We start from the raw sequence: 24,475 nt of genomic DNA on the forward strand, positions 1-24,475 counted from the left end.
TTAGTTGGAGTTCAGGAATCCTGCAGAGGAGGAGGAGACAAGAGGTCTGTAGGAGTTAGAGAGGTCAAGGACACCACAGGAAGGTTCACAGGATCAATTAACCTGGGCTCATGGGGGCTCGCAGAGACTGAACCGACAACCAGGGAGCCTGCAAGGAACTGACCTAGGCCCTCTGCATATATGTGACAGTTGTGTAGCTTGGTCCTCTTGTGGGACTCCTAACAGCAGGAACAGTGACTGTCTCTGACTCTTTTACTGGCTTTTGAGACCCTACTCCTCATACTGTGTCACCTGGTCCAGCCTTAATACATGGGGAGGTGCTTAGTCTTACTGCAACTTGATATGCCATGTTTTATTGATATTCACGGGAGTCCTGCCCTTTCCTGGATAGAAACAGAAGAGGAGGGAACTGGAGGGTGGGAGAGGGGAGGGGAGAGACTCGACTGGGAGGGGATGTGGAGGAGAGGCTGTGGCCAGGATGTATAATAAGTAGATGAATAAAAAATAAAAATCAATAAAAAGAATAGGGGTCTTGGGTATAACTCAGAGTAAAGTAGGAACCTGTATGTTTGAGGCTCTGGGTTCAATCCCCAGCATCTCCCCGCCCCCACCACATACAGTATAGTTAAAAATATGCATCCAATAAAATTCAACAACCACTCATGATAAGTAAACCCTCAGCAAACCAGGACTAGTTGGGAATCCTTGAACCTCATAAAGAATATCTACTTGAAACCTCTGCAAACATTATCTTTGATTAGAATCTATAAGCAGGCCTTTTAAAGAATAAAAAAAACAGAACTGTCTGCTGGCATCAGATTTCTCAACACTTCCTGGGGGTGCTAGTGCACAGAAGTAAAAAGGAAGTATGAGAATTGCAAAGGGATACATTTATTTATACAGGTGATATGGCTATGAGCCAAACGAGTCTATGGGAGATGTCTGAAAGAAAATGGACCCCATCCCCCACCCCCAAGAGAGTGGCTCTAGTAGGAGGTCTAGCCTTGTTGGAGTAGGTGTGGTCTTGATGGAGGAAGTGTGTCACTGTGAAGGCGGGCTTTGAGGTCTCCTATATGCTCAAGATACCACCCAGCATCAGAAACCACTTCCTGTTACCTGCAAGTCAAGATGTATTAACACTCAGCTCCTTCTCCAGCACCATGTCTGCCTGCACACTGCCATGTCCCATCATGATGATAGTGGACTGAACCCCTGAACTGTGAGTCACCTGATTAATTAAATGTTTTCCTTTACAAGAGTTGCCATGGTCATGGTGTCTCTTCACAGCAATAGAAACCCTAATTAAGACAAGCATTAAAGAGGCTGGATAGATGGCTTGGCAGTTAAGAGCACTAGCTGCTGTTCCAGAGGATCTGGGTTCAATTCGCAGCACCTACATAGTGGTTGAAAATCATCCTTAACTCTGTTGTCCTATTCTGGCCCCTAAGGGTACCAGGCACACATGTGATACATAGGAATACATGCAGGCAAAACACTCATACACAAATAAATCTTAAAAAATAAAATAAATAGTTCAACAAGATGGCTTGGTATAAAATACTAGCAAAACTCAATTCCACATGTACAACTAACAAATGCAGAAAACACAAAAATTTGTAAAGACACCAGTTCTTTTGTTTGTTTGCTTGACGTTTTTGAAATGCGGTTTCTCTATGTAGCTCTGGCTGTCCTGGAACTCCCTTTGTAAACCAGGCTGGCCTTGATACTAGAGATCTGCCTGCTTCTACCACCCAAGTGCTAAGACTAAAGGCTTGTACCACCACTGCCCAGCAAAACACCAGTTTCAATGAGAAGATTATAAAATCTTAAGACCTAAATCCAATACTAAAAAAGGTTCAGTGCCTCTGTGGACCGGATCTTGGTTGTCCAAATCATTAACCATTAAGGATACGAGTAATTATCTAAATTTAAATATAAAATCATCTTTGGTGGTGTATGTCTATAATCCCAGCAGCAAGAGGAGGATTAGTCCAAAGCCATCAGCTACATAGTGAGTATAAGGCCAGACTAGGCTATATGAGACTTTGTGTTTAAACACACACACACAGAGATAAACACATGACACATGCATGCGTGTGTGTGTGTGTGTGTGTGTGTGTGTGTGTGTGTGTAGGTCAGAGGACAGTCTTGGAGAGTCAGTTCTCTCCTTCCACCATGAGGGTTCCAGGGATTGAATTTGGGTTGCCAGGCTTGACAGCAAGAACCTTTAACTGCAGATGCCTTGTCTTTAAAATAAAATGCACTTAAATATAAATCAATTAAAAACTGAATAGTAAAGTGTAGTGGTGCATGCCTTTAATCCCAGCACTTGGGAGGCAGGGACAGGCAGATCTCTGTGAGTTCGAAGCCAGCCTGATCTACATAGTGGGTTCCAGGCCAGCCAGGGCTATGTAGAAAGACTGACCTTTCAGAATTCATTTCCTTGAGCATATCACTCTCTATTGGCTAGTGACTACTCACTTCTAAGTGAAGCTATAAACAATGTCTATCACTGTAGGAAATTCCACTGCCTGGCACTGGACTAGAGGCTATCCCTCTAGCAGAGAAGTTCTCAATTAGAATACAACAATTCATAATATGTCTGGGGGGGATTGGTGTGAAAGCTAGAGGTCAGGCGATAAAAATGAAGCACAGAGAACAGGCTAAGTGTGAAATCCCCCAGTGTTATGAAATTGTGTGAAAAACATATATTAGAAGTAAGTTTTTATCACATATTAAATACACAAATGTTATACCATATGGTGTCTGTATTTGGGAAGGGGAGGAAAGACGTTTAGGGGGAAAGACTGATCCAACTTACTAAGAATTCCTAATTTTAGTCTTCACTAAATATGATGGTTTTAGTGAGCACTTCATTGCCAAAAATATATAAAACTAGAGAAAAATATCGCTATTTCCTTTTTCTCCAAGGATAGAAAGATCTTATGACTTTTATCTTAGAGATAAGAATATATTACTTTTAAAATGCCAACTTTTGCATGTGACTAGTAGAAAAAAAACTGTAAAGGTTTATTTCTTGGTTTTAGGTTTTTATTTTTAGACAGGGCCTCATTATACAGCCCTGGCTAGCCTGGAGCTCACTATGTACAGCAGGCTGGAACTAAAGGTGCTCACCATCATGCCCTCCCCAAAGTAATTTTTGACACAAAAATTTGAAGGGGTGTAATTGTAACATGCACATGTTAAAAGTACCTATGTAAATTCTCCTAAGGTACTTGAACTAAGTGTCAGTATAAGTTCCTTTTATTAGTAAAATATGGTTTACATTTTGAGTTAAACACACACCAGTCCTGTGAAAATCAGATATAAAAGGTGGTCATGTAACTTATGACTCCACTTTTTTTTAATTTATTTTTTCACTCTACAGTTTATTGGGTTTAGAACTGGACCAAGTCACACGTATACAAAACAAAGCATACTATCCCAAAGCAGAGTAGGGACTAAGGGCTGGGGATCTGTTACTGGTCTTTGGGGGAGTTCTGAGGGGAGGGGTAAGCAACCTTCCCACTGCAGAGGTGTGGCCACAGGGTAGAAAGGAGAGGGAGCCACTTGGCTTTGGTCACAAAACTCAGGGCCTGGCACTAAGCTGGGACAGACAGATGGAAGAGAAGCCTGAGAAACCACCCTGCCCAGGAAGCCAGGGACTGTCGGCAGTCCCACTGTGGCGGGTTCAGACCTATACTCAGGGGCTGCTGTAAAGGAAAGGCAGCAAGGCAAGAGGGAGGAAGGACACTGACGAGTGGTCACTGGGGAAAAGGGTGGGTGGGGAGGTGGGCCACCTGCCACTAGGCAGCTAGGCACCCACCACTTGGGCCAATGTATCGCACCGCTCTTGCCGGTTTCATCAACTGTGCCTTTGCCCTGCTTTTCAATGACAATCTTGTCAGTCATTGCAAACTTGCACTCAGACACGCCACTCAGGTAACTCTTCATCACTACCTGGCCTGACACAGGGGCACCTAGCACCTGCCCCTGTGGGGACATAAGCAGGTCTATGCTCTGCAGAACATCTAGGAAGGCTTCATTTCGGCGATTCTTGATGCCTTCCCGCCGCCAGCCAGTCTGCCCAGTCTCTTGGCTGACGATCCGGGATTGTTCTTCTTTTGTCTGATGTCGACTCTTGATGCCCTGCTGAGTGATGAAGGTGTTCAGTGTACCTGTCTCTGAGTTCTGTGGGTAGCCAAAGTCCAGCATCTCATCCAGCAGCTCGTATATGAGCACAAAGTTGTTCTTGATGGTTTCTTCACTGATCTTGCCAAAGTAAGCAGCCATTCCACCGCACATCTTATAGAGGAATTCGAAGACCACATTGACATTCTGCTTGGTGACTGCTGCGGACCGCTTAACAAGGAAGAAGCTGGTGCAAGCGATGTTTGTGACAGGGCTGCGCACCTGCTGCCGTGCATGGATCACATTGACCCCAAAGGCATCCACTGCATTCCTCCCTATGTCATCCCTGTAGACCCGGGAGATGTTTAACACCCCCCCCCCCGTGATTATAGATGAATAAACCTCCAATCATGGTGGCGGCTCAGTCTCTGTGACCCATTGCTCTGTCTCTGTGACCCATTGATCTGAGAACAGACCTAGAGTCAACAGCCCTCAAAGACCGGCCTGGCCACTCTCGGATCCCAACATGTCTGTCTGCCCCCTGTCTGCTCGCCTCTTTTTTTTTCCTTTTTTTTTTTCAAGACACAGTTTCTCTGTATAGCCCTGGCTGTCCTGGAACTCACCTTGTAGACCAGGCTGGCCTCATCTCAAACTCAGTGAGATTCACCTGCCTCTGCCTACCTAGTGCTGGGATTAAAGGTGTGTGTCATCACTACCCGGCTATGACTCCATTTTTTTGTGAAATGCTTAGGTTAGGCAAATTAGAACCAATATATATAAGTCAAGATTTATAGTTAGCCAGGGGGCAGCGGCACACACCTTTAATCCCAGTACTCAGAAGGCAGGGGCAGGTGGATTTCTGACTTTGAAGCCAACCCAGTCTATATAGTGATTTTCAGGACAGCCAGGAATACACAGAGAAATCCTGTCTTGAAAAAATGACCAGCCAGGGGTCTGGAGAGATGGCTCAGAGGTTAAGAGCATTGCTTGCTCTTCCAAAGGTCCTGAGTTCAATTCCCAGCAACCACATGGTGGCTCACAACCATCTGGAATGAGGTCTGGTGCCCTCTTCTGATCAGCAGTCATACACACAGACAGAATATTATATACAAAATAAATATTAAAAAAAACAAAAAAAACCCCTGACCAACCAAACAAACAAACAGATAAACAGACAACCATACAAAAAAGATTTATAGGTGTCCGGAACTAGTCGGGGGAGGGCAGGTAACTCGGATGACTGTTACCCGCTACCAGACTTCTTGGGAAATTAAAAGATTCAACAATCCTTTCTGGTAATTGACAACAGCTTTGTGTACAGTGGTTTTAACCCACCGAACTAGATTTAAAAAACTTCACATGAACATTACAAACAACCCATAACTTGAAAAGTAGTGTTTCGGGGGCTGGGGATGTAGCTCAGGTGAGAATGTTTACAAGGCCCATGGCACCTGTCCTTCGCACCACCCAAAGTAGCCACGGTGTCACAGGCCTGTCCTCCAAGTGCTTGGGAGGTGGCAGCAGGAGGATCAAGGTCATCCTTAGGTGCGTAGTGGATATTAAATGGCTAACCTGAGCGACACCAGACCTGTCTCAGAAAAGTAAAAAGAAAAAGGAAATTGTGTGTGTGTGTGTGTGTGTGTGTGTGTGATTTAGGAAGATATATTTTCAAAGAACTGCTTCTAAATTTGTTGACTTATAGCCAGGTAAAGTCTCTCATGAATACTAACAGCTAAGTTACAGGATCCTCCCACACATTCAAAAAAAAAAAGAGAAAGAAAGAAAGAAAGATAGATCACCAAACATTTTCAGTCTGATAACTTCTTCCAACAGCATTCCTCATTAAGTAATTTGCAGGGGTTTCTGGTGAGAAAAATAATGAACAAATGGCTTGTTTTGATTTGGTTTTGTTTGTTTGGTTTGGGGTTTTTTGTTTTGTTTCCAGACAATGTTTCTCTGTGTAGCCCTGGCTATCCTGGAACTAGCTCTGTAGACCAGGCTGTGCTTGAACTCACAGAGATCCACCCTTCTCTGCCCCTCCAGTGCTGGGATTAAAGGCAGGCACCACGAGCCAGGGGCTCAGTATCCCAGGCAGGCCTTGAATTTGCTACGCACACGAGGCTGGCCATGAACTTTTGAACCTCCACTGCCTAAGAGATGGTATCATTGGCATACACAACCATTTCTGGCTCAGGAATTTTCACTTCTGCTGTTCTCCATCTATTTCTGTGACAATGCTCTTGAACACTTAGACAGTAACTATATTAGAAAGGGTAAGATTATAAAACAATTGCAAATTAATTTATATTGGTTTGGAAATATGTGACAGAAGACTATAATATGTGTGTTTACTCAAAGTTTCTACATGAAAAAGAAAAGCAAAATGTCCACCGTTTTCTAAGTCTCCATTCTTTCGAATTGTTTTGCCTGCCACCACGGCCTGGCAACACTCATTTCTTGAGTGTTTTCTGTATATTCGAAACTATTATAGGGGATAGGAATGGACTGCGAGCCAAAGAGGCAAATCTCTGAGCCACAGAGTTTACAATTAGTGAAAGAGACAGGGAATCATCAGTATTGGTGATGAAGGCATTACATTTAGATGGTGAATAAGCTCTTTGAAATCAATCAGAAAATGTAGTAGGTGATACAGGAAATGGTCGGGGAAAGCAAAAGGTGGCAACACTCATTAAGCTAGGACTTGTGAGAGGTAAGTCAACTCATTAGAATTCTGGAATAAGAGCATTCCAAGCCAAAGCAACAGCTAGTGCAAAGGTCCTGTGGTAGGTGTGTGCCTGGCACAGTCGAAGAGCAGCAAGGAGGCCAGTCTGACTGGTTCCAGTCCATAGCAAGGTATATGGGAGTGGTGGTGGTGATTTAGTTAGCAAGGTGCTATAGATGGTTGTTGGCTCTAAAAACCAAACTTGGGTCTTCTAGAAGAGCAGCAACTATTTTCCTTATTCGAGAGACAGAGTCTCACTCTGTAGTCCTGGCTGTCCTGGACCTCACTCTGTACACCTAGTTGGATCAAACTCACAGAGATCCTCCTGCCTCTGCCTCCTGAGATTAAAGGAATGCGCCACTATGCCTCGTTTCAGCAAGAGATTGCTGAGCCATCTCCCCAGCTCCATATTAAACTTGGGCTTCTCGATATATATATATATATATATATATATATATATATATATATATATATGAAGTATAATCAATAAAATGGAATTTTCTTATTATTAGCAAACTATTGTGAAAGAAAGCAAGGAGCCAATGTGGGCTCCTTGTCAGAGTTTTCAGTTCAAGTAACACGAGGCAGCCAGGGAGAAGCAGGAGTTAGAAGACTGGAAGGTGGATTTTAAACATGTTAGGATGGTTATTACACATCAGTGTGTAAAACTTTCAGACAATTCTGAGGCCATTACTGAGCCCTCAGTCTTAGTACCTTAGTGCCCCCTCTCCGGGAATCTAACAGCTATACAGGCACGTACTGAATATCACCCTATGTCCTTGTGGATATTCTCCAAATAGAGCCCCATTCCTAGAATTGGGACAAGATAACCCACAGATGTCCACAGATGTTTCGACTCTGTCCCTGGAAAGGGGTCAGAATGACCCCCATCTGGCAACTGCTCTGCAGCCCTGGCTCAGACCACTTGTTATTAGAAGTCCCCTGAATAAGCCAATCCTACTAGTTGGAAAACAACCCCCGAGTTTCCCCCCCCCCTTGTTTCTATGGATTTTTGCTTTAAAAAATGGCTTGTAGCAGGCATCCGGGGTCCTTGGCATTGAATGCTATTGAATGTTAAGTGACCCTACCGTGGCAGAATTAAAATCCTCTTGCTATTACATCAACTGAGGTGTGAGAGTATATTCTTGGGGTGACTCATCCTCAGTAACTGGACTCCAGGGTTCAACTAGTGGAGAGTTCTCAAGTCGGCCTTTAGATTTATGGGTCTGGGATTAAGTGGGGAGATGCAGGCCTGGGAAAGAGTGGTAAGTCCTAAGAGTTCTAGAGGCCAGGGAATTAGATAAGATCACCAAAGGATGGTTTGACAGAGATGAGATAGCAGGCTCAAGATGTGGGGCATTCCACTGCTGAAAGGTCAGGAAAGCAAACAACTGGCTGAGCTAGAGTAACTCAGGGAAGGGAAAAACAGAAGAGCAACCTGCTCCAGCCATGAGGAAAACTATTCAACAAAATGAAGTAAAAACTTCGGGTGTTGGTCCAGGGCCGGTACCTCATTTCAGCACTCAGGAGGCTGAGTTTGGGGGAGTTACATGAATTTGAAGCTACACAGTAAATTTCAGGTCAACCTCTGTGCTGAATAAGAGATCCCTAACACACACACACACACACACACACACACACCATTCATACATACATAGAGATATTTGAAAATACATATGTACATACATGAAAACTATCAAATGCTAATGATCGGTTTCAAGGCTAAGAATTGTCCCTTGACGTCATGGAGGGTGGAGGCTGTTGGTGACTTAGGCACGTGGAAAGAATATTGTCAGCTAAGAACCTCCATCCAAAGGGTGGGGGGGGGCACATTCCTTGTCTGTCGCTGCGGACAGGCAGCCTCTCACGGAGTGAATCCATACAGGCACGACTGAGCACTCGGTAGGTCTGGGATGGAGCCTGGGCCTCTCTCTACTTCTTTCCAGCAACCCCAGGGTCCACAGTGTGAGAGCTTCACTGTGGCGGCCTGCGTCTGCAGTGTTAGGTGACAAGGTTCTTTGGTGAACATAGATCTAACCAGGAACATAGAATGCCAATGGATTGCGTTGGTTCTAAAGGATTTTCTACTTTTCCAGGGCTTATCCTGGTGTGCAGAGGCCTGGTGTGGTAGCACACTCCTTTTATCCCGGCACTCAGGAGGCAGAGGCAGCTGGATCTCTGTGAGTTCGAGGCCAGCCTGGTCTACAGAGTGAGTTCTAAGACAGTCAGAGCTACATAATAGAGAGATCTTTTCTCAAAAGTGTCTGGGGCGGGGATGGATCCTCCACTAGGCCTGTGAATCTGGGTGCAAGCAAGAGGGTCTTCCATGCAGAAACTAAATGCCAGGGCCCAGGGAACTAATTATCCTGGCAGCTTCAGAGGTGCTGGGAAACTTGGTGTTTACCTGGCAGGGGTCTGGCTGTGGTGGCCCTTCAAAGCCCCCATTGAGGAAGATTGTCGTTATTTCTCCTCTGGCATGTATGGATAATTGGGACTCTGAAGGCTCAGAAATATCCGACAGAAGTTCCACTTTCCTCTTAGCTAATCAGGTGTTTTGTTACCAGCTTTATTGAAACAGAGTTCATTCATCGAAAGCATGCAAGTCAATAATGACCAGCCCTATTCATAGAGGTGCGTGTCCATCTCCACAATCTAGTTTGTTTTTTCAGGTTTTGAGCTAATTAAATGCATTCATCTTTGGTACTGGCGATTGAACCCATGAGCATGCAATTCACAAAGGCCCCAAACCACAAAATTGTATAACTTAATGGCGTACCATGTGATGTTTCCATATGTGTTTTAAGTGATGAAATCAGGTTAGAATTATGTATTTTATTAAGCATTGCATTTTTTGAATAAAAGCATTCAAAATCCTTTCTGTAACTTAAATATTTAAAACGTTTATTAATGTATTCATTGTGTACGCGCATGAGCTCCACAGCAGTGCATGCAGGTCAGAGGACAGCTTGCTGGATCACTTCTTTCTCTCTTCTTTATGGGCTCCAGGGATAGAACCCATGTTGTCAGCTTGCTTCGCAGCAAGCACTTCTACCTGCTGACCCACCTCATTGGCGCTAACACAGTGCCAATGCAACAACTCAATGGGTTCTGAATTTGTCTGTTTATTTGCTGATGTTGCAGATTGAACGAATGTAGGGCCTCATGTATGCTAGTAGCTCTACCACTCAGCTTTGTCTCCAGCCAGTAACTTTTTTTTTTGAGGAAGGACTCCTGGCTTGAACTTGATAAGTAGCTGAGGATGACCTTGAACTTCTTATCCTCAGCTTCTACCTTTGAAAGACTTGGATTACAGGTGGGTGGCACCATGCCGTGTTAATGTGTTGCTGAGGATTGGACACAGAGCCTCGTGTAGGCTAGGTAAGAATACTACCAACAGAGCTACATCCTCAGTCTTCTTGTGGCTTTTCAAGGTAGTGCACAGTTGCTATCTGTAGTTACCCACAAGGAAATGGAAAACAAGACTTCTTTCTCTTGATTACAATTCAGTACCCTTTAATACTAATACAATTTTAGGGCTTTAATACTAGGTTTTTCTTTTTTGGTAAAGATTTATTTATTATGTATACAGTTTGTCTGCATGCATGCCTGCATGCTACAAGAAGGCATCAGATCTCATTATAGATGGTTGTGAGCCACCGTGTGGTTGCTGGGAATTGAACTCAAGAATCTGGAAGAACAGCCAGTGCTCTTAACCTCTGAGCCATCTCTCCAGCCTTTTTTTTTTTTTTGATTTTCGAGACAGGGTTTCTCCATAGCTTTTGGTTCCTGTCCTGGAACTAGCTCTTGTAGACCAGGCTGGCCTCGAACTCACAGAGATCCGCCTGCCTGTGCCTCCCAAGTGCTGGGATTAAAGGCGTGCGCCACCACCGCCCGGCTTGTTTTTGTTTTTGTTTTTTTGAGACAGGTTCTCTCTGGAACCCGCTACATAGACCAGGCTGGCCTGGAATTACAGAAATCCACCTAGCCTTTGCCTCCTGAGTGCTGTGATTAAAAGCCTGTGCACACCAGGCCATCACACATTTTTATTACTTCTGAAACATCGTGTGTCACTTCTATCTCATTTTAAAATATGTTCCCTCAAGATATACAGAAACTTCCTGCTCAACCCTTTGTGAGGAGTCTGCTGTGAGCAAAAAGTCCATCTACTGAATGGAAACAATACTGCAGAAAGAGACATTTCTGCCTGAAAAGATGCTAAAACTAAGACAAGCCTACCCAGTGGCCTCATGAATAGCAAGACATAGCCCACTTAAATTGCGGGATCAATCCTTTGCTGTTAGACATGAGTGGATACAGACTCCAGCTTTCTTCCACTGAGCCGTGCCTGTCCGATATGAATTATGGCCAATGCAGATTGGATAAATGCCATACTGTGGTCATATTGTGGCCAAGGAAGGAAAGTGAAACCACTTTTGTAGTTTGGGATCCTCCATCATTTAAGGCAATGGTTCTCAACCGGAGGGTCTTGATCCCTTTGGGGGGTCGAGTGGCCTTTTCACAGGGGTTGCCTAAGACCACTGGAAACAGATATTTTCATTATGATTTGTAACAGTGCAAAATTACAGTTATGAAGTAGCAACAGAAATAATTTTATGGTTAGGCATCATCATAGCATGAGGAACTGTACTAAAGTGTCACAGCATCAGGGAACTTGAGATCCACCGATTTAAGGAGAGGCACAGTAGGTGGAGTCCAGTCAGAGGACTCAGGGCCTCATGGGTACTCTTGGAAATTTCTTAAATTTTTGTTTCAATCCACAAAGGCAAATTTGGTGAATTATGATGCCATTTGGTATCTTTTATAAGCAGCTGCATCTATGTTTACATCATTTCAGAAGTGGTTATATTTTGAAGATAAAACATGGTTTCTAAATGAATAATATTTCAATTTGCTTCTTACTTCAGTAACTCTTCCATGCCTGTTTTAGATTTTCAGAAATGTGTCATTATTTGAAAAGGATTAACAGGGCTAGGGATGTGGTTCAGTCAGTAGAGCATTTGCCTAGAATGCACAAAGCCCTGGGTTCCATCTTCAGTACCCCATAAAACCAGGCATGATGGTATATGCCTGTAATCCTAGCACTGGGAAGGTGGGAACAAAAGGATCGGAAGCTCAAGGTCATCTTTGGTTATGGTTTCGTAGTGTGGTCAAACCCTGGTCTACATGAGAAGCTGTCCCAAATAGTAATAGTGATGATGATGACAATGACAAGAACCTTGAACTGATTCTCATATTCAGGTTTCGTTTTATTATTTTTTTTTCAAGACAGGGTGTCTCTGTGTAGCCCTGCCTATCCTGAACTTGCTCTGTAGACCAGTTTTAAACTCAGGGATCCACTTGCTTCTGCCTCCCTAGTGCTGGGATTAAAGGTATGCACCACCACTGCCCAGCTCATTTTCATTTTTAAAGAAGGCAAGAATATACATCCAGCCGGGCGGTGGTGGCGCACGCCTTTAATCCCAGCACTTGGGAGGCAGACGCAGGCGGATCTCTGTGAGTTCGAGACCAGCCTGGTCTACAAGAACTAGTTCCAGGACAGGCTCCAAAAAACCACAGAGAAACCCTGTCTCGAAAAACCAAAAAAAAAAAAAAAGAATATACATCCACGAAAATTCATATATGAACTTTGAGGCCAGCCTCAGCTACCTTGTATTCTATTTTAATTTTTAACATTTTATTCTAAAATCACTTACTTTTCAAAATAGCAGATGGCCACATGATGTCACAAAAAAGGATTCAAGGAGGTTCCTGTGTGTCAGAAGAGTTAGTGCCTGGCAAGGCAAAATGTGTAATCCTTCCAACACCAAGTTTCTGGCAGTGTGTGGTAGCATCTTTGGCCACCTCACTTTAAATATGAATAGGATTACATGAGGTTGCCATTGGTTCGTCCATCTGATTGTGGCACTCTTCTGAGACTAAAAAGTTACTGCTTACAACCTGGGTGCTTACAATAAGTACCTCTGAGAGACATAAAAAACTGGGGCAAAATATTTTACATTTACTGGGCATTATAAAAACAAAGCAATTTGACCTAAAAGAGGAAGGTCCAGACCCTTTGAGCAAAGGCAATGGAGTACTGCCAGCCACAAGCTTTCTGCCTGGCACTTAGAAATGGTATCTGGAAATGAAAGAAGGCTCTCATCACAGGAAATACCCAGGGAAGAGACAGAGCCACAATTGTACTCAGTTCTTCACGTTAAAAAAGTATGGACAAAGGAGACTGATTCGGAAAAAGCCATGGAGAAAACCTTCCCACATTCAGGTATTAAAATGGATGTTTTCACCCTATGTAGTTACCATGGAGACTGGGGCACAAGCTGACATTTTGCACTGTTATTTGACTATTGGCCACAGGGAGGAAATTTTTGATTGGACATATTTTATGAAACAGTCATTTGCGAAATTGCTAAGGGTTTCATCAACTATCAGGATCCAGACAAACCATTCTATACTTTTTTATTTACAAAAATTTATGCACATTCGAGTTTTGTCTGCATGTACATCTTTGTGAGGGTGCCAGATTCCCTGGAACTGGAGTTATAGAGTTATGAGCTGCCATGTGGGTACTGGGTATTGAATCTAGGTCCTCTGGAAGAGCAGCCAGTGGTCTTAACTGCTGAGCCCTCTCTTCAGCCCTTTCTATACATTTAACCATTGTCAATGGCCACTTAACCGATGTTCCCACATCCATCCTTGTTTCTCTCATCACTCAACAAAGCAGCTACAATCATCTTCCTAAAAGACACTCAGGGGGCTGGAGAGATGGCTCAGTGGTTAAGAGCACTGCCTGCTCTTCCAAAGGTCCTGAGTTCAATTCCCAGCAACCACATGGTGGCTCACAACCATCTGAAATGAGGTCTGGGGCCCTCTTCTGGTCTTCAGGCATACACGCAGAAAGAATATTGTATACATAATAAATAAATAAATAAATAAATAAATATTTAAAAAAAAAAGACACTCAGATTCCATGACTACAAATTGCCTAGCTTTAGTGGGTTTTTTTTTTAAACACAAACCACCCTATCCCCCCAAAGTCCTCATTGTTATCATGACCTACAACGGAACTCATGAACTCTTGGCTCTTTTACACTGTCTCTCATTTACATAAGCTGTTCCTTATAATCAGGTACCTTCCCATCTTGGCATTTTCAGAGTCGCTCTTTGTTCCTGTAAGGGTAATTTTAAATTAGAACCTACCCTACCAGCAACTGTAAAGAAACTCCTCTTTCACACCATTAATCCCAGCACTCAGGAGGCAGAGACAAGCAGATCTCTGTGAGTTCAAGGCTAGCCTGGTCTACAGAGCTACAGAGCTAGGACTACAAAGGCTACACAAAGAAGCCCTGTTTCAAACAAACAAACAAACAAATAAACAAACCCCTCCCTCCATCTCCCTTTCTCTCTCTCTGGGATAAGACAGAATGTAAAAGAATTATCTATACTCAGAAAATGTAACTGTCTCGCTGACCAAAAGAATAAAACCAACAGCACCATTTCCCTAGTTGCAAAACTAACTGACAAAGCTTATGGGAAGTGAGGAAGACTGCACACATTAAAAAAAATCTTGGAGAATAAGAGTTTTTTTTCCATTTCAAGTGCTTTCATTTTGGTAAATGTAGCTTATAAAATCTCAGTATATAATACTCATACATAGATACATAGAAAACCCAAATACCAATACTGACTTGAATAAATTAAGCATGGTTTTCATGTGCTGTGTGTAGTCTTGCACAACCAACATTTAGGTTTTAAGGTCATTCCAAGTCACATGAAACCACACTTTGTGAAACTTTTGAGTTTTTGATGACTCTATAAGTTTCTGTTTAAAGTACTAACACATTGCATTATGATGAACAGTCCTGGAATGCAAAATGGAGAAAATACAACAAAATGTAACTCAGACTTGACAGTCTCAAGTTGTTTTCTTCAAAACATATGAAACAAAAATGTCTGCTAGTTTTATGCATCCATTGGGAAACTGTCATAAGGAGGTAAAAAATATACCTAAAGAAAAGCCTACAGATTCCAATGAAGGAATATTGGGGATTTAGAGGAAAGTAACTGAAGAAAACATGTGAACGTACGTGGAACTAAGAAATAAACTCTTTATTATGATAAAATCAATAAATGGTTTACACCCCAAATTACAGCACTCCAGAAATTAAGGCTAGCCAGTCTGAGTTTCAATCTAGCTTAGGCTACAGGTTGGTACCAGTCTTATAAAAACAGAAACTACTCATGAATGTCTGGCAAACAACAAAAGATAAAATGGATATCTAAGCACTTGGTAAACTGAAAAAGGAGTGCATATCTAAGCTTCTGTGTGGATGCATAAATTTTTTACATGTTAAAAAATCAAAACCCCAAATAACATTCTATCATTTTTAAGGAAGAAAATTAGCCATAATCATACAAATGGCTTGCTGTATTTAAGCATATAAATCAGTAAACACTGTTTAGAAAGGCCTTAGAGGAATGATTTCCTCTTCAGTTAGTAGGTAAATAAATGTTGATAAATTCAAAGGTTGAGGGAGTGAACTTCCTCTGACAACTAGTGCCATTTTCATATAAGCAGGATTTTAACACACATGACTTTGAAGAAATGAAGATTCCTAACATCAAGAAACTAGTTATCATAAAGACTTTATGAAGAGCTCACACAAAGAAAAAAATAAATGCACAGCTCATTTAAGTGCAAAAGCAAGCTCTAAGTCAGATTCTAACTTACAGTGCAACTTTTCATAGGTTAAGAGAGACATGTAAAAATGAGAAAATTAAGGACAAAAGAATAAAACTCTAATCATGTAAACTTAGAGGCTCCAAACACTATTTGCTTAGCGCCCATTTCCAGGAGTAGACTTTTTCTAAAGTCAGTATCAAGTCATTCTCAGACTGTGAATACTTTAGTTTTGACAGTGTTTCTCTACATAACCCACGGGTTTCTGCCTTAGCATTCGCAGTGCTAAGATTACAAACTTGAATCACCACAGTGCCTTTTTAATATTTTTTGAGACAGGGACTTTAAAATCTAAACTGCCCCTGAACTCATTTAAATCCTCCTGCTTCATCCTCCCTAGCATTTGGATTACAGCCATCACACTTGCGTCATAAGGAAGCTGAAAAATATGAGGCAGACTACCTATAGTTATGTAACCTGGTTAAGTCACTGAGGCTCTGTGGGCCTCTTTCCTCATCTGTAATATCTCCAGAATAACATTCATTTCTTCAGAACTATAGAAAGGTTCAAATGAGACTATTTACATGCAGTTCTCAACTCTAACTGCAACTTAAACTGAGAAATAACCAGAGCAATGTTGATGCCTGGGTCCCATGCCATAGGTTCAGACTGAATTATTCTAGGCTTGACCCTTGGCACCTGTATACTTTTAATGCTCTCCAGTAAACTCCAATGTATAGTCACTCCTGAGAGCCACAGGCCTGTAGCAATATCAGTGCTTCTCAAGGTATCTCAGAGGATGATCTGGGGATTCTGCCAAGATGCAGATCAGGATTCAAAGGAGTATAGGGTCAGAGTCTGTCCCTCTAGCATGTTCTTAGGCCATGTGGTACTACATTGCCACTCTATAAATGGCCACAAAGTACAGAGTGATAGTCTTCTACTCTTCCAAAACAACTTTTAGCAACAATGACCTTAACTTTGGCAAACAACTCTGGTTCCTTGTTCCAAGAACTGGAGTAGAACAGTATACCCAGCCAGGTGTGACAGCGTACACTTAATATTCCAGCACTCAAGAGACCGAGGCCAGCTTTGGCTACATAGTGAGCTCATTCACAAACCAAAATCCCAGACAAAAAAATAACGGTAAGATTCTATAAAAAATGGGCACAAAAGGGTTATACATGTAAAACATATGACCCTGAAGGGATTATATACAAATTACAAGCACACCCAGTTGTTATGGTACCACTGTTCCCCACATTCATTACAAATGACATAGGTCATTTGTTCATCTGGGTTTGAATTCTGCACCCAAACTGGAAGGAAAAGTGTTCCTCTGGCAATTAAAGTGACCTTGCAGTTGTATTCCTCACAGCGCTTGCACTTTATTTTATCTGTCTGTGTGCCGTCAACTGTGTGGGGAAGGTGATGTTCCTGAATACTGGCTTCTGTGTAGAAAGCTCTCAACTGCTTCAGTTCCTCATTTGCCATGTCCAGGACAGTCATTTCAGCAAATTCTCTTGTAGACATGGTTCCAGACAGCAGGCTTTGTTGTAAATGAGAGTTCCTGGGGTTGTTCAAATTGGCAACTTTGCTTCGAATACAAGTTTTGCATTTTTTGATGTTGCTTGAATAAAGGGTAAAAATGTACTCTTCAATTTCTCTTGCAAATCTCTGCCACAAATGAGTTTTCATGCCATTTGTGGAAAAACGAGCTAACGCTGTGTAAAGAAGCTCTACGCATTTAGATCTAAGAGACACTAGGGGATCTTGTAACACACTTGAGCTCTTGCTAGTAGATTCAGGGTTAACATCCCCCAAATATTCTTCATTAATTTCCATTTGAGTGGTGCTACTTTCAGACTCAATTGCTGCAGCGTGCTTTTTTTCAGCATCTTGAGATGCCAGCCTAGAGAGAGAACTGCAGAGACCTGCTATCTCATCATAACTAAAACCTGATGCCCCATCCTGGCTCACCTCCTGAGAAACTTCTGCATGTTTTTCTTCATTAACATTAGAAGGGAATAATTTAAGGCTTTCCTTTGTTTTGAGGTGTGTACTCTTATAGAAAGTTCTCCACTTTGCCAGCAGACACTTGGCCTTCCTTTTCAAAGCCCTGGAGGGGCAGTTTTTGAGGACTCTGTATACAGCTCTGACTAACTCTGTTTCCTGGAGATGTTCCTTAGACACATATATCATTTCAAGTTCAGTCAGATGTTTGCCAATATCCTCAAAATACCTTTTAGCCACCAGCTGCTCAATCAGGGAAGCCTTGGCAATGATACGTTTTTTGTCAGACATCTTTACAGCTGCAAAGAAAAAAAAAGATGGTTCAATCTTTTTAAGTTTGCCTTTACTAGTTGCAGCTCTTGGAGTGTGAACTAGCACTTCTGCCAGTTATCCATGTGATGTTTTCTGAAAGAGTAATGTGATATAAATGGGTGTGGCAGATTAGATAATACAGCAATGTGAACTAGTCAACTTTCAAGACTTCTATTCTCAATAGCAGAAGGGAAAAAATGACTGCAAAGTTTCAGCAGAACATTCAAAGACTTGATAGAATATCAGCTAAACTTTTCCACCTCCACTGTACAAGATACTGTACATTAGTATCTTTCTAGATTAAGATTATTCAGGAACCTAGCATGTGTACACCTGCAATCCCAGCACTTGGGATGGAGACTAAAAGAACATGAGTTTAACACAATATTTAGATACAGAGAAAATTTGAGGTTAGCCTGGAATGCATGAGAACCCTGTCTCAAAAAAAAAAAAATCAGTTCATCTTGGGTGGAATCTGATAATCATTGGGAATAAAATCATGCTCATTTAAGCAACCATAAGACAATGCTGAGCAAACACTGGGCTATTTTCTCCTCATATTCAGTTATGAGACTGATATACCTAATGCCTTTATAATCTTTGTACTGATATTTTTCTGAATATAAAGAAGGAAATAAAAAAGAAATGGGATACTAATGTTGGAACCAATGCAAATAAACAGATACTACAGGTTGGGAAGCAGGTCTGGTGAACTCTGAAAGTCAGCAGGATACAATGTGCTGACATTTGAGCTGTTGGAAAAACAGAGTCACATCCAGATGACCCACTTATTCTTTATTTGGAAATACTTTTAAATTTAGAGAAAAGTTGTGAAAAATAAGAATACCGGTATTTCCTTTATGCAAACTCACATGCCATATAAATGTAGTTTTAAAAATCCCCTATTGTGGGGTCTTTTTTTAAGTTTGAAGAAAATTATTTTCTTTTTTTATAATTTTACATGTATGGGTATTTTGCCCACTTGCATGTATATCTGTGTACCATATACATGCCTGGTATCAGTGGAGAACTTGGGCATTTGTTCAGTTCTCCAGCCAATTCTGATTTAAACCACACACAAGAACTGACCCCTCCAACCTACTTCACCAACAGGTTGCCATTAGTTCCAAAAAGAGTTGTAGTCTTGCTCCTGGACTGAATACACAGAACCTCTCTAACTTCAGACTTTGTTAGGTAAGTCCTATTATATAAGAACCCATTAAAAACACTGCAGTGTACAATTCAAATTAGAAGCTTTTATGATTGTAATGTAGTAAATGTTGAAATGTATACAATTCCTGATATTCTCGAATACTTACCTCTTAACAGTAGGAGGCAATGAACATTTACTGAGCAAGTCTACGACGCTATTCACGCTCAGGTTACCTCAATTTGCACAATAAGTCTGGGAGGTAAATTTCATCTAACAACAGAAAATCTGTGAAAAACACAAAATCACTACAGTGTTCTCATGTTTACCATATTTAAGAACATTTTTTTCTACAGTTCCCACAAAGAAGTAGTACCTCTTTTATTCCCTTGACTACAGCTTCCGAAGAGTTTACGAGATTCTTTCTTCTGTTAAACAAGTGACAAAGCGTCCAGGATGCTTCCTCTCCTTTCAGCGTGTGAGCTTCAATTCTAGTCACTATATTAGCAACTTGCTTGTACTCATGTACTGTATGTAAGTCCTGGAAGACAAAGTCCACCTCAATTCCTGTTCTTTAATAAAATCATTCAAAAATTTTCTATCATAAAACTAGAAAGGGGATAATGAGAAGAGGGCAGGGGAAATGAGAGTAAGGGAATCCATCAGAGGGGGAAGAGAACATGGAGAGGTAGTGGGTGATGGAGATAAATTAGAATAAAATATAGTGACTTCTACAAATAAAAATGCCATAGAAAACCTATTCTGAGCTGGGTGGTGGTGGTGCACACCTTTAATCTCAGCACTTGGGAGGCAGAGGCAGGTGATCTCTCTGAGTTCGAGGCCAGCCTGGTCTACAGTGGGAGTTCTAGGAAGGCCAAGGCTATAGAGAAACCCTGTCTCGAAAAACCAAATCAAGCCGGGCGGTGGTGGCGCACACCTTTAATCCCAGCACTCTGGAGGCAGAGGCAGGCGGATCTCTGTGAGTTCGAGACCAGCCTGGTCTACAAGAGCTAGTGCCAGGACAGGCTCCAAAGCCACAGAGAAACCCTGTCTCGAAAAACAAAAAAAAAAAGAAAGAAAAACCAAATCAAACCAAAACCAAAACAAACAACTCCCCCAAGACCACAAACCAAACCAAACCAAACCAACCAAACAACAACAACAACAAAAAACCCTACCATTCTATATGGTAACAAAAAATTTTATTTTATTTTTTTTTAAATATTTATTTATTTATTATGTATTCAATATTCTGTCTGTGTGTATGCTGCAGGCCAGAAGAGGGCACCAAACCCCATTACAGATGGTTGTGAGCCACCATGTGGTTGCTGGGAATTGAACTCAGGACCTTTGGAAGAGCAGGCAATGCTCTTAACCTCTGAGCCATCTCTCCAGCCCAACAAAAAATTTTAAAATCCTAGATTTCAAAAGCCACTGTGGGCTAATCAGGTAGGTCTTAGCAATCTCTTGGATATGGACGCTGAAAAAAGTCTAGTTCCTGGAAGTGAGGGAGTATTAACAAGCTGACTAAGTTTACTGATCATCCTGTACCTCTTCAAAATGGGGTGACTCTGCCACCTTGGATTAGTATTCAAATTAAATGAGATAGTCCCTTTTTCTGGAACGCCCCAGACAGGGTTTCTTTTTTTTTTTTTTTTGGTTTTTCGAGACAGGGTTTCTCCGTGGCTTTGGAGCCTGTCCTGGGACTAGCTCTGTAGACCAGACTGGCCTCGAACTCACAGAGATCCGCCTGCCTCTGCCTCCCGAGTGCTGGGATTAAAGGCGTGCGCCACCATCGCCCGGCTCCCAGACAGGGTTTCTGTGTGTAGCACTTCTGGCTGTCCTGGAGCTAGCTCTGTAGACCAGGCTGGCCTTGAACTAACAGAGATCCACCAGCCTCTGCCACCCTAGTGCTGAGATTAAAGGTGTGGGCTACCACTGCATGATTTAAATGAAACAGTTTTAATGACGGGCTTAATCTTTATAAAGGGACTGACAATGATATGAATTTACAATAGAAAGTTTAAAAATTTGCCGGGGGTTGGCAAGAAGGCTCAGTGAGTAAAAGTTCTTACCACCAAGCCTGACCATGTGTATTCAATCCCTAGAACATAGCAGAAGAAGAGAAATGACAAGTTGTCCTCTGACTTCTACATGGACAACATGATACATATACATTCACACACAATAAATAAAGGTAATTTTAAAATAAATAATTTTTCCAGGCATACTGGAACACACATTCCTAGCATTCAGGAGGCTAAGACAGGAGGGGGGTTGTCAATTCCAGACAGCATGAGTTTATAGTGAGATAAAAACCATTTTTTGTAATTCTTTTTATTATGTATACAATATTCTGCCTGAATGTATGCTTGGATGCCAGAAAACGGCACCAGATCTCATTACAGATGGTTGTGAGCCACCATGAGGTTGCTGGAAATTGAACTCAGGACCTCTGGAAGAACAGCCAATGTTCTTAACCTCTGAGCCATCTCTTCAGCCCCCCTAAAAACCAGTTTTTAAAAGATTTAATATGTATCATACCAGATGTTGTTCCAGGACAGGAGGTCAGCAAATACTTTCTGTAAAAGGACAGATAGGAAACACTTTAGACTTCTGGCATGGGGACTTTTCAACTCGGCTACTTTTGTAGAAAGCACAACAGACAGCAAATACTGAATGGAGCTGGAGTAATGGCTAAGCAGTTGAGTGTGTAAGGCTCTTGCAGAGGACCCGAGTTCAGTTTCCAGCACCTACGTGTGATGACTCACGACTGCTTTTGTAACCCCGGCTTCGGGAAAATCTGATGCCTCTGGTTCCCAGTGGCACTGGCCCTCATGTGCACACAACCACACATCTATCTACATACAGTAAATATAATACAACACACGGCTGGGACTGGGGAGAGGGCTCAGTTGGTAAACTGTTTGCTGTGCCATGGGGACCTGGGTCTGGATCCCCACATCCACATAAAAAGCTAGGCTCATGGTGCAAGCCTGCAATTCTAGCAATGGGAAGGGAGAGATATGTGACTCTTTGGAGTTCACTGGCCAGTCTAGTGGAACTGGTGACTTTCAGGTTCAGAGACAGTCTATCTCAAAATCTCAAAAACCAAGTGGGAGGGACAGTAATTGAGAAAGACATCTAAATTGAACTCTGGCTTCCAGGCAAGCATGGGGGAAAGGGAGGAGTGGTAGTGCTGAAGATGAGGCTAAGTTTGTAGAGTGCTTACCTAGCAAGCACAGGGGCCAGAGTTTGCCCCTCAGCATGACATAAAGCCCTAAAGCCCGCGTGGTGACTCACAAGAGACCCTGTTTCAAAGCAGAAAATGGGCAGTGTGTATTTGGCCACAGGACATTGTTAATGCCTTTCTTAGAGCAATCCTGTCCCACAGAAAGATTTCAAGTCACAAAAACAATTTTTCAAATTGGATAGCAATCGTGTTAGAAAACTGATGGAATTAATTATAATTTTACTTGGCACAGTATATCTAAAATATTTTTTCCTTTAGAGAAATGGGATGCTAGGGATCAAACCCAAGGTCTTTTTTCTTTTTTTTTCATTGAGAAAAAAAAATTTCCGCCTCCTCCCAGCTTCCCCCCCTCCCCCCACTCCTCTCCCCCTCTCCCCACTCCTCTCCCCTTCCCTCTCAAGTCTGAAGAGCAGTCAGGGTTCCCTGCCCTGTGGGAAGTCCAAAGTCCTCCCCCCTCCGTCCTGGTCTAGGAAGGTGAACATCCAAACTGGCTAGGCTCCCACAAAGCCAGAACATGAAGTAGGATCAAAACCCCATGCCATTGTCCTTGGCTTCTCAGCAACCCTCATTGTTCGTCATGTTCAGAGAGTCCGGTTTTATCCCCTGCTTTTTCAGTCACAGTCCAGCTGGCCTTGGTGAGCTCCCAATAGATCAGCCCCACTGTCACAGTGGGTGGGTGCACCCCTCTTGGTCCTGACTTAAACCCAAGGTCTTGTGCACACTAAAATGTGCTCTACCACTGAGCTACACCCAGGTCACACCCCAATACTGTCCTTTCAAAATCTGATATCAACAGGTGTTTTAATTTTTGTGTGTTAATAATTCTCAAAAACTCTGATGTGCTTTACATTTATAACACATTCTAATTCAGATCAAATTTCTTGTCAGTTGGAGTTCAGTCCCAGAACATATGATGCAAGTATAATGCTTATACATTTTTACTGTTAACGCTTGAGTATGTGTATGCACACATATATACATACAAATATAAAGCCTGGCGGTGGCAGCGCACGCCTTTAATCCCAGCACTTGGGAGGCAGAGACAGGGGGATCTCTGTGAGTTCGAGGCCAGCCTGGTCTACAAGAGCTAGTTCCAGGACAGGAACCAAAAGCTATGCAGAAACCCTGTCTCGAAAAAAAAAAAACCCCAAATACATGTGTGTGTATGTATGTATGTATGTATGTATGTATATATATGCATGCGCGGGCATATATAAGCTTTTACAGTAAGAGTAGGGTCCTAGAATGTGTTGCCTGGATGTAATTACACGCTTGGAAGTATGGAATTATTATGGGATGGGCGTACACACATCTGCACCAAAATAGCCTAAACGCGAAGAAAAAACGCCAGGAATGCTCACAGTGAAAATTTCCAGAAGCTTAGGGAACAAACCAGCAGGAACCCATCCTTTAAGTCTTTAAATCTCTCTCCAGAACGACAGAGAAAATCGAACCTTCTAGCACTAGGTTAAACCTAACAGTCGAGCTTTCCAGAAAGGCCTTGGCCCTGAGGGAACAGGAGAACGGGGTGGGGGAGGGAAGCGGGGGAGGAATCGCTGGCAGGGGCATTGCTATGTTTTATGCAGCCGCAGCCGCATAAGGATCCAGGGCAAGGGAGAGGGAGAGGACCTGGCCGGCCCAGAGACTCCGGTGGGTGGGGTTGAATACTAAACAAAGCCAGAAGAAATCCACCCCCGGGGGACGTCCCTGAGACCTAACGACGAGTAATGGCGTCCGAGCAACCTTAGCTACCTAGCTAAAAGGGAGGAGGGAATTCAACCTTAGAGCCGCCCGGGCAGAGGGCGCGCCGGAGCGCCTCTGCGAGCGGGGATGGGCTTCCACTGGAAACCGGAGTTAGCCCTTCAGCCGGGGGCCGAACTAACGGAAATGGCGGTAGGCCAGTCACCAAAAACCGCGCTCGCCGCTCTAACGTCCTCAGCGCCGCCGGAAGTGCAGGAGCCGCCTCCGGAGGGAACTTCCGGGTCTTGGGGCCGGATGACGTAACCCCCACCAGCCCTAAACATTCCCGCGCGGGAACACGGGCTTGGAACCCGGGCTTGGAACCCGCCGCTGACGCGCCCGGGAAATAGCGCGTTTGCAGAGCGATCCAGAGCGGTGGGGGGCGGGCTCCTAGCTGTGCCCCGAGGGAGGGGCTGAGGCCCGTAGTGAAGCTAACCCAGCCGCCATTTTTCCATT

The 24,475-nt window shown here is 42.9% G+C and overlaps 1 protein-coding gene and 1 pseudogene across 1 annotated transcript; both read right to left on the reverse strand.

The window, feature by feature from the left end:
- Positions 1-4,543, reverse strand: LOC121439450 (annotated as a pseudogene).
- Positions 4,544-15,812: 11,269 nt separating this feature from the next.
- Positions 15,813-19,432, reverse strand: Tceanc (transcription elongation factor A N-terminal and central domain containing). The gene is made up of 3 exons (XM_041640002.1): positions 19,403-19,432; positions 19,196-19,314; positions 15,813-17,863 (listed from the first exon to the last, which is right to left on the reverse strand). Exon 3 carries the CDS (start codon positions 17,853-17,855, stop codon positions 16,773-16,775), a length of 1,083 nt encoding a protein of 360 aa, XP_041495936.1. The 5' UTR covers positions 17,856-17,863; positions 19,196-19,314; positions 19,403-19,432; the 3' UTR covers positions 15,813-16,772.
- Positions 19,433-24,475: the final 5,043 nt, after the last annotated feature.

The sequence above is a fragment of the Microtus oregoni genome, unplaced genomic scaffold (genome assembly GCF_018167655.1).
Source record: "Microtus oregoni isolate MIOR12 unplaced genomic scaffold, Mior012 000061F_ref0000440, whole genome shotgun sequence".
Taxonomy (NCBI): Eukaryota; Metazoa; Chordata; class Mammalia; order Rodentia; family Cricetidae; genus Microtus; species Microtus oregoni.

Excerpts from the sequence above, each read along its gene's own strand:
- Tceanc (XM_041640002.1), bottom strand. The coding sequence starts at position 17,855 with ATGTCTGACAAAAAACGTATCATTGCCAAGGCTTCCCTGATTGAGCAG.